This window comes from Colossoma macropomum, unplaced genomic scaffold, assembly GCF_904425465.1.
Source record: "Colossoma macropomum unplaced genomic scaffold, Colossoma_macropomum, whole genome shotgun sequence".
NCBI lineage: Eukaryota > Metazoa > Chordata > Actinopteri > Characiformes > Serrasalmidae > Colossoma > Colossoma macropomum.
The window spans coordinates 32,327,562-32,344,697 of NW_023494805.1; the positions used below are offsets into that span (position 1 = coordinate 32,327,562).

General features: G+C 40.0%; 1 protein-coding gene across 1 annotated transcript; it reads right to left on the minus strand.

Moving 5' to 3' along the window:
- Positions 1 to 1,825: 1,825 nt before the first annotated feature.
- rbp1.1 (retinol binding protein 1, cellular, tandem duplicate 1) lies at positions 1,826 to 14,639 on the minus strand. The gene is made up of 4 exons (XM_036596516.1): positions 14,372 to 14,639; positions 13,426 to 13,604; positions 6,111 to 6,212; positions 1,826 to 2,443 (listed from the first exon to the last, which is right to left on the minus strand). Exons 1-4 carry the CDS (start codon positions 14,442 to 14,444, stop codon positions 2,393 to 2,395), a joined length of 405 nt encoding a protein of 134 aa, XP_036452409.1. The 5' UTR covers positions 14,445 to 14,639; the 3' UTR covers positions 1,826 to 2,392.
- Between the last annotated feature and the right edge of the window lie 2,497 nt (positions 14,640 to 17,136).

The window sequence follows — 17,136 nt, forward strand, 5'->3', positions numbered from 1 at the left end:
TTCTTGTAATTGTTGAGCAAAGAGCACAGATGCAGTAATTGGTGTGAATATGTCCTTGACTTGAATTCCTTTTACCACACATACATGTACTGTTCACATTGTTTTCATATTTAAAAGGCCCACATCAATGAAAAGCAGATTTTCCCTTCCTTTTTCAACATAAAAGAATGTGAAGTACTATATAAACATTGTTATAGTTTTAAAACATACTGTTCTCATCCCTAGTCTATACAGTTGATGTGTGAAAGCTAAGCTGCAAAAAAACGGCCATTTAGATCATGGTTATGACCATTTCCATACAACTGTCTGTTCAGGTAACAACAGTTTAGCCCCATCCATTTATGCCGAGGTGATAAAGTGTGTTGTTACTGCAGACAGATGTGGGGGAAAATGATTAAAAGTCGTGATGCTGGGAAACACATTGATCACTGCAGCCTTCAAATGGGTCAAGACATCTGAAAAGATGTTGACCAACTGAAATAATTATTGAGAAGTGTGTGTTTTGAATGTAAGAATGATGTGGTTTGGCTGCCACTTTACATTGGGTTTTTGTTTGTTTGTTTTGTGTTGTTTGAGGGATGTTTGTGATTTGGTTTGAACTTTCCCTGGTGGACTGAGAGTGACTGAGAATCATCTAACAGACTTTGCACTGCGGCAGTGGAGTTTGACTGTGCAATGGGTCAGTAGACTTTTTACTGTGGCGGTACAGTTTTGCTCAGCCATGGGCCAGGAAACCTCAAGGTGAGGGGGGGTTTTACTGGACCTTTGGCCAAGGGACATTTCATCGCAAAGGCCTTTGCACTGTGTCTGCCTGGGCCGTGGGTGGCAGGGGAGTTTTACTGATTCACTGACCAAAAGACTTTGGGGTTTTTTGAGACTTTTCACCATGGTGGCAGAGTTTGCCTGGGTCATGGGTTGGGAGACTTCATTGTGGTAGCAGAGTTTAACTGGGCAGTGGATCAAGTGGCTTTTCACTGTGGTGGCAGAGTTTGACTGGGCCATGAGTTGGGAGACTTCATCGTGGTGGCAGAGTTTAACTGGGCAGTGGGTCAAGTGGCTTTTCACTGTGGTGGCAGAGTTTGACTGGGCCATGGATCAAGAGACTTTTTCACCGTGGTGACAGAATTCGACTGGGCCATGGGTTGAGAGACTTTTCACCATGGTTGGAGTTTGACTGGGCCACGGGGCAGGAGACTTTTCACCATGGTGGCACATTTTGACTGGGCCGTGGATCGAGAGACTTTTCATCACAGCAAACTAATGGACACCTCATTGTAGTGGCGTCTCACATGGTGGCAGAGTTTGACTGTGCCATAGGCCGAGATACTTTTCACCATGGCAGCTGAGTATGACCGGGCCACCGGACTTTCAACTGCAGCAGCATAGTTTGACTGGTCCATAGATTGCACCAAGGTTGAGTTTGTCTGGGCGGCAGGCCGGGAGACTTTTTACTACAGCAATGAAGTTTGACCGGGCCACGACCCAGGAGACTTTTCACTGGGGCAGTGGAGTTTAACTGGACCAAATTTATTTTTTCTGACATCCCTGAGTATTTCTGTCTGTTACAGCCTTTTGTTCAAGACACAGTAGAGGTCATATGTCTTAAAGCCACACTAACAAAAGCAGCCTAGTTAATTCTGAGGGATCTGAGAGACGGGCATGTAAAAATATAACCACATAATAAGTGCATATGTAAAAATTATACGAGAGTAAGATGTAGAACTTTTTACTGATGTCCCTGCAGTCACAGTGAAATCAGAGAGATGGATTTAAGTATTTAACATTTTGATTCACTGGTTGTGTTGATCATATTTTTCATATTTTGCATTGTCTGTTTGTTATGTGCATGTTTGGATATATATTTAATTTGCACATATGCAATAACCCCACCTGCTGCCCACAAATACACATATTCATATACTACACCCACATACAAACAGCACTAGCATTACCATATTCCACTTTCTTTATTCTGTTTATTTCTTTCATTGTGGCCACACCTGCAGCAGACAAAGGAGAACACATACTGCACTCGTCAACCAAGATTGAATTAGCTCAGCTACGCTGATATCCCTCACCCTCTTTACGTTCCGTCATTATTCTGGGATATTATCAGGAGATTTTCTTGGAATGAACACATTATATTCCTTGTCTATTCAGTACAAATCCTTTCATATTGCGCTTGTTATTGGCCTCTAAATGACAGTTATCAGAGATCTACATCTACTGGAACTGAATCAAAACTTTCATAAACAATGTTTGCCTATACAGATTTAACGAGACAAGTGGAACGGAAGAAAGAACAAATGAAAGGATGTCTCCATCATATCCTTGAGGTGTCTCTGTGTCTCTCGTGGTTCTCCAGCAGGGGGCGCCGCTCTGGCCTGCCGGTTTAGGTCCTCTTGTAGACCTGCTTGCACGTGACTCCTCTCGCTCTCATCTCCTGCACATCAGATAAACATAAGCGTCTTAGACAAATCACATCTCATTTGCATTTTACTGCCTTGTAAATGTGCCATCGTTACCGGTTCGCTGAGCCCACAGGTGTCAGTTGCGTCAAATTCAGTTGAGGTGTTCCATAATATTCAAGCATAATCACCAACACAGCTGAAGTCAAACATCTGTTGTCAGCCTTTCAGCACTTCAGACAGTCAACAGCTCATTTACATTGTTGTTAACAGCGTCCAAGATGCGTAATTATGATGCAAAACTAACTTAATAGGTTTATTATTGCTCCGATGTCTGAGGTGTCTCATCTGAGGAACATCAATAGCTGTGAATGGTGAACCTTTGGCACTAGATTTTCATTGCATGCTACTAAAACTGACAATCCAAAGCCGTGTATTCCAATCCAGTCCTTAGAGAATCATAGACAGCCCATATTTTTGCACCATCTCAGCTCCCAGCAACACTCTAACATGTATTCGGGAGGCTCTGGAGGTATCTATTTTTTCATACCTTCATACCTTCCTGACATTTCACCAGGCTACATGTTATATGATGGTATTTGTGTCAAAAAAAACATAAAAGCTGAGCTGCTGCTGATAGAAGTCACTTATAACACTCACACTAATGCTAACCGTCTCGTCTAGCTTTACTTCAAACTGGGAAAAAGCTATTTGCTTTATGTTGTTACCAAGTGAACACAGTGCACAGTTTTCAGGCCATCATTGAATAAATGTTAAACCATCTACCGAACAATTGATAAATGTTAACTGGTGCTGCTAACCAGGAGAGAGGAGCAGGTTAGCGTGCTAACGGCTCTACGCACCACAGAACATGCTCGATTCTGGCTAACTGAAGCACAAGTTTAGACGATTAAAAAATGATTAAAATCTAAGGGAGTGAAGTCGAGCAGCCATTGGCAGAAAGGCGAAATTAAACCTGTGCTGTAGTGTTTGGATCTGTAGCCTGATAGACGTTAGCTTAGCGAGCAGGCTACAGACCCAAACAGCGCCACCCATCACAGAACAGCTTTGATTCTGTAAATTTGTGCTCTGTTGACACAAATTTAGATGATAAAAATGTTTGAGAGACCGAAAGTACAGTGAACCTGTTCTATGGTGTTTGGGAGAGAGCTTAGTTAGCAGGCCAACTGTGCCACACCACAGCATGGTTGTAGCTAACTGATGCTAAAAGAACACCCTTTTAGAGGATAGCGCAAAGTCGAGTGACTGGTGTTGGAGTGAAAACTAGAATCAAACGTGTTCTGTAGTGTGTGCAGAGAATATATGGTTCTGATATGTGCAGCTCTTTGCTGGGGCTAAGGTTACTACCAAACACTAGAAGTCAATAGTCACCCAAATCTTTATTGTAAATACATCCTCAAAACCTCTCTTGTCTCGCTCAAATCACATCTAGATCTTCGGTGAGATCACACAGACTTGGTTTATGGCATGGCATAACTGTTATGTTAGCTAGAAAACTTCACTGTCTAGCCCTTTTTAGTCTAGGCGTCTGGATGCTATCAATTACGTTTGCAATTTCTGTGGTTCTGACTTCTAGTGTTTGTTAGCAACATTAGCCTAAACGTCAGACTGTCAAAAGGATCAAAATTTGGACAACGAATGAATCTTGGCTGATCGACTACATGCAAGGTAAGTGGAAAATTGTATAAATTAGATTTTTCACTGATTCATTCCATTAGCATTCATTATGTTAGCTAACATTAATATCCTCTGATGATATTCTATAGCAGAAAAGAGTGCTTATCTGTAGAACTTTGATACAGTTTTTTATGATTCATTTTAAAAACTCAGAGCTAAAGCATTCCTAGCAGTAGGTCGCTGTAATGCCATCATGACTCACATTTGTAGAACGCCTTAAGGTTTTGTTTTCAATTTGTCAGTCAGCTTGAAGAGCAGTGAGGGAGAGTTTTATTTCCACGGCTGCTCAGTATTGGCTTTCAGCGGTAATTCAATGCTTTTCAGTCAAAATTTTACAAATAATGATAGCCTACTACCACTAATGCACCAATATGGGAATTCCACTATCCAATATTTCTCATATGCATATTCGTTGATGCCAGTTGTGATATATTTGCATTTGTAAAGTGTAGAAATTGTGTTTAAATCCACTTAACAAGTCTGATCAGGCTCATCAACTGATTATTGAGCCCTTTCTAAGCTGGATCAAGATACATTGCAATGGATTAGGAAATACTGCAATACATAAAAAGTAGGGCTGTCAAAGTTACTGTATTAATAACATGTTAATAATACATTACTGTGATAAATTATAACACCTCCATTTTTAATGTCACTTTCGTTCACATACATACAATGCACCTTCAGCAGCTTCAGCAGACTACACTGGACAGTGCTTGTGGGAAACCTGTGGAGAATTCAACAAGCAGCACACTAACAAAAGCTCCAGTTTTCCTTGAAAATCAATGAGCTGTATGAACAAGATCGAAAGGGCTACAATTGTGGAGGAGTTGCAAAAAACTGACTGTATATATGATATACAGTACAGCGCAAAAGTCAGAGACCATCTTTCATTTATGTAATTTCCTTTCAAAATGCTGATTAGTTTTCAGAGTCAGGACAATAAAAGCAGAAAAGAGAAATACATCAAAACTTCAAACACAATCACTGCGCCTTCATTACAGCTCCCATTCTTTTCAGGTGACTTGCTTTGAGTCTGCAGGGATATTTCTCCACAGCTCCGAAGTTCAGTCTTAGAAGTTGGCAGCATTTTCTACCTCTTATAATACAGGTGTTGAGTTGTCTTCTCACAGTAGAAGGATGGACAGAAACATCTGTGGATTTTTAATTTTAAAGCAATTAAAAACAAAAGTGTTGCTCACTGCTGCTCGTCTCACTCTGACTGGACCTCACGTGATGCTTGTTGTCATGGTAACGTCCACACTAAGTGGTGCTCTACACGTGTGTAATTTTAGATCGGATTACATGTAGTGCGCATGTAAATGGAGAATTTCCATCAGATTGTTGAGTAGAGTGAACATATCAACACCTCATTCCTAATCTATAATCAGAATTTATTCAATCAGATTGGCAAAAATCTTTGCATGTAAACAAAGTCATTGATGGCAAGCTGCCTCTAGAATGTTAAAAGTGCTGACCACTGGCAAAAATATGCAGAAAGGTCTTTAGTACCCCACCATTTGCCCACCATCTTGAAATAATTTCTGAACTCCAATTTTGGAAACTCTTGTTGTTTTCACTTGTTTTTCCCTCCTCCTTCTTTATGCAAGTGGATTATCTTATATATATATATATATATATAACTTGTACTTATTTAATTTAAATAAATCAAGGATGGTCTCTGAGTTTTGACTTGGAACATGCCACTGTTACTCTCCCTGGATGGTGATGAAAACTAGAAATCTACTGAGATTGTGATGTTCAGGTCTGTTGAAAGTAATAAATCCAATAAATACAAAATTCTGATGAGGCTATTTTGTCAACTCATATATCAATAACAAAATACACTGCTTTACATAGAAAAATAAATCTTTAGGGCCAAATCTGAGCAAAACTGACATGCGATTATTCACGATTAACTTCTCAAAAATGCGATTAATCGCGATTAATAATTATTTAATCATTTGGCAGGCCTAATAATGAGTCAAAACAGGTTGTGCTTACCACATGAAGGTGATCTTCATCGATCCAGTGGGTCCAGCCCCTGTCCTCAACCTCCCCTTTCTGCACGCACTCCAGCCTGTCCCCGTCCCAGGTCACGGTCGTCTAGTGGAAGAAAGATGGGCGAGGCAACTATAGTACTGCATATGTGCTCACTGGCTAATACATGTAGAACAACACAAAGGAGAAGAATAAGCAGTCGAAGAGGTGCAAAGGAAATAACCGATTACAGACAGACACACCTACTGTACATAGACAGACGCTGCGCGAAAGAAGAGGAGAGAATTACAGTGCGACCAGAACAAATGGATCTTCCCTCTAATTACATGCTACTGCAAGAAGGACAGCAGCGAGGAGATGGTTCAAGCAGCCTCGGTGACGGCGCCTCCTCAAGGATGATGCCGAACGCTGACTGGCATTTCATTACGGAGACGGTGGGTCGCGGGGTTCGGAGCTGCTGTTAGTCATTAACTGGGGCCCAGAGAACAATTTCACAGGCCATTTCAAGCCGACACAGCGAATGAGTGTGAACAAAGCTTGGCCTTTAGGGAGGAGATACCAGCATGGCTGTCTGCATCCAGAGAACAAAGCAGCACTGACAACACTGTCACTTTCCGCCAACACCGAAAGGAGAAGGTCATCATAGACTCTTACTAATGCCAAGTTCCTCCAAGTGCAAGAAACAAAGAAAGGGTGGAAGACAACTGGAGAGTGAAAAGCATGCTGTGTCTCACTATACTGTAAGATGTAGTGTCTATTGTGAAGTGAATGGTTTCAGCTGCATGGAAACTGGGGCTTAAAGAAAAGGCGACTGGCTTGAAAATTATTCTCAGCCCAGTGGGATAATCACTCTGAAAGGCTGTCACATGTAGCCGGAGTTCTAAAAAATTAGCATTTCTTTGTATTTGGTCACATACAGTGAGGAAAACAAGGGTTCAGACACTTTGCGTTATATAATATACTTCCTGTGCATATATCCACTTCAAATTTTCCACATAATGGGCCAGATTCATAAAACGCACTGCCAGATTTACCGTCACATTAAGTGGAGCTGGCAATATGGCAGAAATGTATTCTCAAGAAGTTTTCATGATGCATTAAATGTCACAATATTTCTTTTTTTCTGACATCTGATTAAAAAAATGCTATCAAAAACTCAGTACAATGATAGTATTAAATAGTAGTAAACGGGACTAACAGGTTGCCAGTCCATCGCAGGGCAGACAGACAGACATATTCAATCGCACTCACACCTAGGGGCAATTCAGCATGTCCAATTGGCCTGACTGCATGTCTTTGGACTGTGGGAGGAAACTAGAGTACCCGGAGGAAACCCACGCAGACACGGGGAGAACATGCAAACTCCTCACAGAAAAGACCCTGGGCACCCGGCCGGGGAACCGAACCCAGGTCCTTCTTGCTGTGAGGCAACAGCGCTACCCACTGCATCACTATAGCGATAAATATTGTTATATCGCCCAGCCCTAATGTTAAGAGCCAATAGTTCTGCGGTAACATATTTGCTCATTCATAAACAAGGAGAGCCATCTGTTTTACCGTTTGTGTGATGTGAGGTGTTGCTGCGCTTTTCCTTCATTTATATGCACTGATATCAATTCATTTCATGACACAATCTCACAAGAAATAACACTTGAATTACTCTGGGGGTCATTTTTGCTGTAAACCTACCTTGGCGAATCCCCCTCCTGTGCATGGATTAGGCATAATCCAAATAAGTGAAGAGTAATTTGACATGTTGTGATTCTTATTACATGTTCCAATTGATTTTATTGTGAACAGTTTGGCTTTTAATTATATTTTCCAATTTACAATGAATTAAGGGATGAAATTCAACTCATACATGTGAAAATGCCAATTTCTAATTCATTTCTTACATTTAAAACCTTGTCAAAATTTAATATTTAACATTGACTCATGGAATTCTAATTTTTAACTGTCAACTGAAATCCTGCGACCAAGAAAATTTGGAAATAGAAGCTAAAAAAGGCTTGCCATGGTAATCAGAATTTCAGACATGACAAATGAAAAACATCAGCACTTTGTTGCAAAGCCGTTATTGGCATTTTATGAAACGGTTGGTTGGCCTTCACTTTCAGTGCGAAGACAAATTCATTGGATAGTTTTTTGTCTACAAAGCAATAATTGGTCAGCTTCCTTCATATTTGTCTGCATTCATATCAACAAATAAGTCTTGCTGCAATTTACGTTCTAATAGTTACATTCAGCTGGATGTTCTGATAGTACAGTCTGAATATAGCAAGGAAGCTTTTGGTTACAGTGCTCCATCTGCATGGAATGATCTGCGAAAACATTTGATAATTGTTTATTTCCTTGAGTGATTTTAAGATACTTGTTAAAGAATCATATCCTTCTGTTTGTTCTTGTTTTTAATTGGGTTTTGACCCTGATTTGATTTTGTCGGTCGTGGTGGTGTTGTTCCTTTGTTGATTGTTTTGTGCGCTGCCTTCTTGTCCAGGGCTCGCTTGTAAAAGAGATTTTGAATCTCAATGTGATTAGCCTGGTTAAATAAAGGTAAAATAAAATTAAAAAATGACAGCTTTGAGATTTCTACTGTAAGAAGTAATTAGCTTTTGCAGCACTGTGGTTCAGTTTTGGCCCAAACCATTTACAATTCGCCATGGTTACAAGAGTCGCTCTGTTGAACTCACAATTTCAATATCCTCCATAAATTTTCAGTGGGACTCAGGCTTGGCCATGCAAGCACCTTTACCCTTTTTAGAAACTACAATAATCTTGAGTTATTTTTCATGTTTGTTTGGGGTTGTTGTCTTTTTGAAACATCCTTCTCCTCCCTTTTTCTCTCCGTTGTCCTCTGATATGTCCCTGGTACATCACTCTTGTTTGCTTCGATGATGTGTAATGCCCCAGTACCTTTTGCAGAGAAGCAGCCCCAAATCATGATGCTACCACCTTCATGCTTCATCTGACCAGTGTACACTGTTCCAAATCAGCCCTGAACAATTTGTAGCATATATATATATATATATATATATATATATATATATATATATTGTAGACTTTTATGCTCATGAATACATACTTTTGTTCATACTTGTAAGTAGAAAGTCAAAAGCATTATGTGTTTAAATGAAGTAGATATATGTACTGGAAGTATGTAAAAAAAAGTGTCTTTCCCCTCAATGTAAGGATTTAGGCAGCATTGAAGGACTGCCCAATTATTCCAACCTGCTGCCCTCTACTACTGTGCACTACTGATGCAGAATGTAGGTTTAATCCAGCCAATATGACAAAACTAGGCTACACTCTCTTATATGTATGTGTCTGTGCAAAAATAGCTAAATACCAAGGGAGCATGCATCAGTTACAGTGCTACTACTTCACCAGCACTCCACATTCTACTGTCTGCTGCCCCAGAAGTGCCGTTTAAACTGCAGGCAGTGGTGGAAATTCTTCTTGCCTTTAATTAGTATTCAACCTATTTTTCAACATTTCTGAATAATTAATTCATACATATGTAAATATCATTCAGAGTGGCTTGATGTGAAATGGCTTATTACAGAGATCTCACCAACTCATTGGTGATTTTTTTACAATGATGGTGATTAGAACAAGGGGGCACAATATCTACAGCACAAATATAGCTCTTTTATTTCCTCGCTACCAAATTAGTCTGCGCTCTTACAACATCCAGAATAACTAGCTTTCATTAATTATTTAACTGCATGTAATGTGTTCTCAGCACATTTGTTTTAGGGGGACTTTTGAGGACTTTTCACCATGCTAACTTACATTACATTCACAGGCTAATGGAGGCTTTCTTTCACAGAGCTCAGTAACACTGAGATTAATAACGGATCATCACAATGATTTATCAGTCTACTCAGGCTTTAGCAGAGCTCAATAACACTGAGATTAATAACTGATCATCACATTGATTTATCAGTCTACTCAGGCTTTAGCAGAGCTCAGTAACACTGAGATTAATAACTGATCATCACAGTGATTTATCAGTCTACTCAGGCTTTAGCAGAGCTCAGTAACACTGAGATTAATAACTGATCATCACATTGATTTATCAGTCTACTCAGGCTTTAGCAGAGCTCAGTAACACTGAGATTAATAACTGATCATTGCATTGATTTATCAGTCTACTCAGGCTTTAGCAGAGCTGAGTAACACTGAGATTAATAACTGATCATTGCATTGATTTATCAGTCTACTCAGGCTTTAGCAGAGCTGAGTAACACTGAGATTAATAACTGATCACATTGATTTATCAGTCTACTCAGGCTTTAGCAGGAATTTCAGTGTTTTTTCCTTTTAGAGTTCATCTAACAAGCATGTTTGTTCCATGCTGTGCACCAATTTTAAAATAGTTCATAAACAAGCACTGCTGTATTCTTTTGAAGATTGTATGATTTTTTTCTTTAGTGATTAAGCATTCTAAATTACTCTCCCAAAAATGTATAAAGTAACTGTACTCTGAATACTTCCTTTACAAAACGTAACTGGGACTGAATACAGATACTTAATTTCTGTGTTCTGAATATGTATTCCCAATACTTGTATTCCGTTACTTCCCAACTCTGATCTGAGGGCTGGTGTGCCTGCAGGTTTTCATTCCAAGCAAGCAGGGGCTCACCTGATACCACTCGTATAATCAGTTAGTCTCAACCCCAAAATCTTCCGTCAAAACTACTGTCAAACAATACCTCAGGTGTCTGACAGCGTATTCATAATCATTTCATGTAATGACTTTCTATGAGGGAGTTTTCAGAGGCATTCAACGCTTCAGACGTCTGGTTCCCATCACTACCATTGTGAACAAGTCGGCCAGTTTCTCTAGAATGGAGCACTTCACATTAAACCACTCTGAATGACTTTGTTTACATCATAAGAACTGAATTATACAGAGGAAAGGGAAGGTTCTCTAAATGCTGTATATATCGGGTTAGTTGATACGTTAGTCTGCTGGTGGATGAGGGAATATTTGCATGTTCTAGGTATGAAGACTGTTAAACAATGAACAATGCAAGTTAGTCTAAATCTTGGCCGAGCTCCATCCCATTATGAGACACGATGTTGAAACTCAGTAGGGACGTGCCTGTTGTGAACTTTGCCCCTCATACAGTTAAGGAAAGAACAAATTTGTGAAATTCACCAGCGAACCAGTCCCTTTAAGCAGATTTTTAGGTACTGGAGTTAAGCTGCTTTCTCAAGGATCTGTACTTTATGCAAGTAATTCTGGTTTTTGGCCATTTAATGCCCAACACGTTTCGAAAAGGGGGGCGTTTAGGTAACTGCAGTAAATGACTGATGTGTTTGATTCCAGTTGGCAGAGATTGGGATTTGAATCAGCCACTCACAGACTTAAGGCTCCCTCGATTCGGACTCACTCTTAACTCACTCGCAACTCGACTCGGATTCGACGCTTAAGACTTGTGAAATTTCAGCCTAAGAAACAAAAAATGCAAACAAAGCTGATTAAATTAGGAACTCCAACCTTGCAGTAAATGAATAAAAACGGTTTCCAATTCTACAAGTAACTTGTTAGTAGTCATGTGCAGTCATTACTGTGCTGTTGTTATCCTGAGGCTCGCTGTGGCGTGAGGTTTGAGGCGGCCTCAGAAAAGGAACCTTTCATTATAGAAAACATTCAGCATGATGTACAGAACAAAGCACTAAATGTACTAAATGTGGTGTTTAAAGAAAGACTTGAAATGGATGACTAACATGCAGTTAGACCAGCATGGCTAGTCAAGGCAAAACCAGCATATGTTGTGTTGTAGATGCTGGTATGCTGGTCAACCAGCATGACCATGATACGTGACCAGCTAAATCAGCACTAGACCAGAATAAACCAGGTTAGACCAACCTAGACCAGCTTAGATGAGCATGGAATGCATGCATCTGTGCTGGTTTTTTCACCAGGGACATATGCTAACTAGCACAATAGCCAGTTTAGCTGAAGCTGTCTGCTAATTGAGCTGAAGTTTTAGTAACATGCAGATCACATTCCTTTAAAATTTACCAAAAACTTCAGATGGATTAGCTTAATGCTAACTAGCATACTTGCTACACAAACAACAGGCTAACCAACTGTTACAAGCTGTTTTGCCTCTTGCCTTTAAACACTGTATTTACTGTGTGTAGCATTTCAGTTCTGTCCTTCTGACCGAAGGTTTTTCTACATTTTTACATTTTATTAAGTATATTTCCCAAGTATACTTTACGTAGTAAATATACCAACACCTATGTACCAGTAGGATACTGGTAAGTGTACTATTTCAATACTTCTTCGGGACTAAATTGGCCCACTTTTCAGTTTATAAAAGTATAATTTGAAGTATACCAAGTAAACTATATATATATATATATATGCCTGACTGTATGTCTTTGGACTGTAGGGAGGAAACTGGAGCACCTGGAGAAAACCCACACAGACACAGAGAGAACATGCAAACTCCACACAGTGGAGGACCCTGGTCACCCGGCCAGGGCATCAAACCCAGTCCTTTATTGCTGTGAGGCGACGGTGCAGCCCACTGTGCAAGTATAAGTATAAGATAAAGTGCAAGTATAGGCTGAATATACTTAAACCTTTCTGTATACTTGTAAGTATAAGCCAAGTATACATAAGTGTAACTTTTGTTTAGTATATCTCTGATAAGCACATAAAAGTATACTGAAAGCACACTCACTTATTTCTAGTTTAAAAGAGGTATACTAATAGCACACTTCAATCTTTTTTGTAAGGGTCTGCCAGTGGGTACCCTGGTACATGGATGACTTTCCACCACCCATATTCAAAGACATTGCTCACAACCTGCCCATGCATTCCAACTTGCAGTTACAAAGTACTTAAGCAGTAAGGTTGGCTGATATTTAAAGCAATTCTAGTGGCTAGGTGTTTAATCCTTGTGGAACCACAAGATCATAACCAAATGTTGCATAATTCATTAACATGCAAGTTTTTCATTGTCTACTTATGAAAATTCCATGTAAACCCAATTTTTTAGGTTGTGGCCTTGGATCCCACAAGACATGAGATAGGCCCTTGACAGTTAAAGCAAGCAATACAGCAGAGCAGGAGGTAATGAGATAATCACATGTATTTTAAATGGCAGTCTATGGATGTTTTCACTTTTAGTCAATAGCTGTATCTATGCATACGTTTATCGTTAGTGGGGATTCAAATAAACTGACATTATTAGAATTAGTTTCTCTGAAATAAATGTTGGCAGCCTTTTCTATAGCTGCATCATCAATGCAGCCGATTGTCCGTATATGTCGACTTGAATATGAGTAAACGTACCATACATTTCCTGTCGTCTATTCCTTTCAGATCTTCCTCAAACTCCTGGCCGATGTCAAACTCCATGGAGTAGCTTCTGAATGGACTGAAGGTCCTGATGATGAAGTGATCACCGTTTTGGTTGATGTCTTTGTCGCAAAACACCAAGGTGGCAATTTTCCTAACGGCGATATTTACATCTGCCAGAAGTGAAAGGAGATGGGTGTGAATACGATGGTATGCTGTTGGAGAGTAATTCCACCAATTTTTACAAATATCGGAATTATGGTTTAGATGTAAACATGGTCATTCAGAGTGGCTTGATGTGAAACTCAACAAGAACCTCCAATTTCTTTACAGTGGTGGTGATGGGAACCAGAGATCACAATGTCTGCAGCATGAATACAGCCATTTTAATTACTGTCCAGAATTGACTGAACCTATATGTGCCTCCTGTCACATGTAATATTGATAATGGCAAAATAATGGTACATTTGAAAAATAACATTTTCTTTAAGGATTATTTTGCCTCACAACACCATTACCTGCACCTAGTTCTATGTTAAGGCCAAAATCTTTTCTCAAAACTATTGCAAATTATTATTATCAGACATCAGGCTGAGCATTCATAACCATTTCATATAATAACTTCATGTGATGTAGATTTTAGAGACTCTTCAGACGTCTGGTTCCCATCACCACCACTGTAAAGAATTCTGAAATTTGGTAAGTTTCTCTAGAATGGAGCATTTCACATCAAACCACTCGGAACGACTCTGCATCCTACCATTTAATCATGCAGAACTTTTTGGAAAATCAGTGGAATTCCTCTTTAATATCCAGCAAAAGGAGGGGAATTTTTTAAAAAGCCCCCTTCTAAACACCATGTTCTGCTTTTTTTTACACAGTGAGATAAAAGATCTACAGACTGGCTTAATGAAAGAAGTAAACTGTAGATGATACTCACCGAGAGCTTTCAGGTAGGCTTCAAAGTTCTCATTGCTGATCATTTTCCATAACCCGTGGTAAAGTCCTGGCATTTTTAAACCTTATGCGTTTTCCTCGGGCTTCTGAAAGTATCCTGAGATGTTTTCGATGGCCACCTGTGGTGGAATGCTCGCCTATCAAAGTCCCCAATTTTAACACCACCATATTAATCCTATTACTTGTGATTTAGATTGCACAACAACTCAAACTCCATCTCCCATGTCTCCTCCTACCTTCTCCCTTATTTGCATTTGTATCGGCACACTAGGAGCAATGCTAACGCTCTGACCGAAGGATGACCTTAAGAGAAGAAAGAAAAAAGAGAGAAAACACCATTATTCAGTGTTAATGGGTATTCTCTAAGCCTGCTAGCTTACAGACTGTGAGGATGTCTGTCAGTGATGGAGCTCTTCCAGTAAAATCCCACTGAAATAACATTCCTGTGTCTGTTCTTTTTCCTTATTTGCCTCTTAAGGCTATATGGAACATTTCTGTTAGTGCTAGTGACATTCCTTTCTAATAAAACACAACGCATGGCTACTAGTACTGGTCCTGGCCATTCTGGGCTGTAGAAAAAGGGTGGTCAGGGGTGGCCAGTGCCACCCTAACATAACCTAGCCACCCCAGTTATGCAAAGTGAGACAGCGATCATCAACAAAGCAATTACCAGAGAAATTTTGTTCTACCTACTCTGTGTTTCATCTCATATGCCAGGCAGTTACCCATAAGTCATAAGAGTCAGATGGTGGTGCCCACAATAATTAGCTTGTCATTGACTGGCTAGTTTACTAAGTTTACTCTGATATTAGCCTTGTTCGTTTTGCTTAAAGAAGCAGTTAATAGTGGACACGTTAGGGAAACACAGTTAAAGGCACCTAAATAAATGTATACATTAATATAATGCAGTATTTTTGTTTTGGTAGGCTTATATATTGTGCTGTGGGATCACATGATTTTAACCAGTGAACAGTATTCAGCAGTAAAAATGACACAAGTAACAAAACAAGCAACATTTTTTACTGAACCTGGTCAAAAACAGGAACAAAATCAGTATCAGCTGTGTTAACCAGTTAAAAAAATAATTGTAATAATAATAATAATAATTATAAAAGTTATTTTAGTAAAGTAGGCCTAATGTAAGCAGAGAAGAACATTGCTGCTGATTTATTTCATTTTTTCCAAGTAGTTTGCCACATTATTAAAAATACTGGGTCTGGCCTGGCCATACCATTGTAAACGCTCTGGCTATTCCATGGGGGCCATGGCTTCATCTACCATATGGGTGACCTGGGCGACTGCCCGGTGCACGCAAAAGGCTAGGGCAAGCATGTCAAACTGGGGACCTTCCAGGCCTAAGTGTTGTGGGGATCAGCGTTTACCCTCATCTAACTCTGTGAGTTCAGTTCATGAAGGCCTTAGCTGAGGAACCTTGTGCCAAGCATGAGCTGATAAACCCATTTTTTAAAAGTAAATTGGATACAGTCCTAAAATCTGATTGGCTGAGCCATGTTTGAAACCATCGTAAAATAGGCTGAGGCTGCGATATAAAACCAGGCTGAATATCAAATGGCTCCCCCACTTCCTATATAGTGCACTAGGTAAGTTCTGAAAGTCTAGCTTCTACACTCAAATGGTTCTTTGTTTGTCCAGTATGGAATCGGGCACATGCAGCTGAATGGCCAGATGGCTTTTCTTAGACATATTTTGCACTGTTTGTGTGCAGGAGAAAGTATTTCAATTCCTATGCACTACATAGGGAGTAGGCAGCCATTTGAGATTCAGCCAAAGCATGGGAAAAAGGACGCTTGATGTTTTTACACTAAACAGTGCTGTATTATATTTTCACTATTATAAGACAAAAAGTTAAAAGCAGTAATGAAGGGCGACTTAACATCCCTGCCCTCTTTCAGCAGGTAGCTTGGCAATTACATACTCTGAAGGAACTACGTTCCTTGGTGTAATAATTGTTTATCTCAATTATTATTACTGGTAACTAAAATGACATCGAGAATCTGTACATTCTAATCATATTTTATGTTGTCTGCCATTGTATACAGCGATAGCCACTTGAGGTCGTGCATTACAGTGATTTTATCACGGGTAAAAACTTGTCTTGGGGCTCTCTTTGGCAGTGTTTTCACAAAGCCCCCCAAAAAAGGCTAAAAACAGTACGGGGCGACCATGCATGGTAGATCTGTCCAAAGGAGCAGACGTTCTGGGGCGAATGAACAGAAGTGCCCCATTTACAGCAGGGGTTGGTTACACCAGCTGTTCCTAAGTTTACCATAACCGGTATACTCAGTATTGGTAGATACTTGAGGATCAGGTATGGTTATCAGAAGGGACAAAGTGGCATCGGCGTATCCCTAGGAGAAACATCTGAGGACGACGTGCAGTAGACCCTACAATTGCTTTGTGAAAAAACCCACCACATGCTGCTTGGTAAGAGCTGTATTCTTCTGTGGTGGCCTTAACTGAGCGACTAATCTTTTAAAATGTCACTGAAAGTGCCTTACACTTCGTTTTGGCACGGTGCTCCCATTTGTTGGTATGCCAGAACATTCAACACAGCAGTGTGTTAGTCTCAATGAGCCTATCCCTCTAGCTCAAGACAGCGAGGATAAAGACACTCCCTAATACCCCAAACACAGCACAAAAAAGGCTGTCGAGGCAGGGGCCCCAACGCTGAAAACCACCTCAAACAGTGCACCACCATCAGAGAATGGCAGTCTTAGACAAAATAAT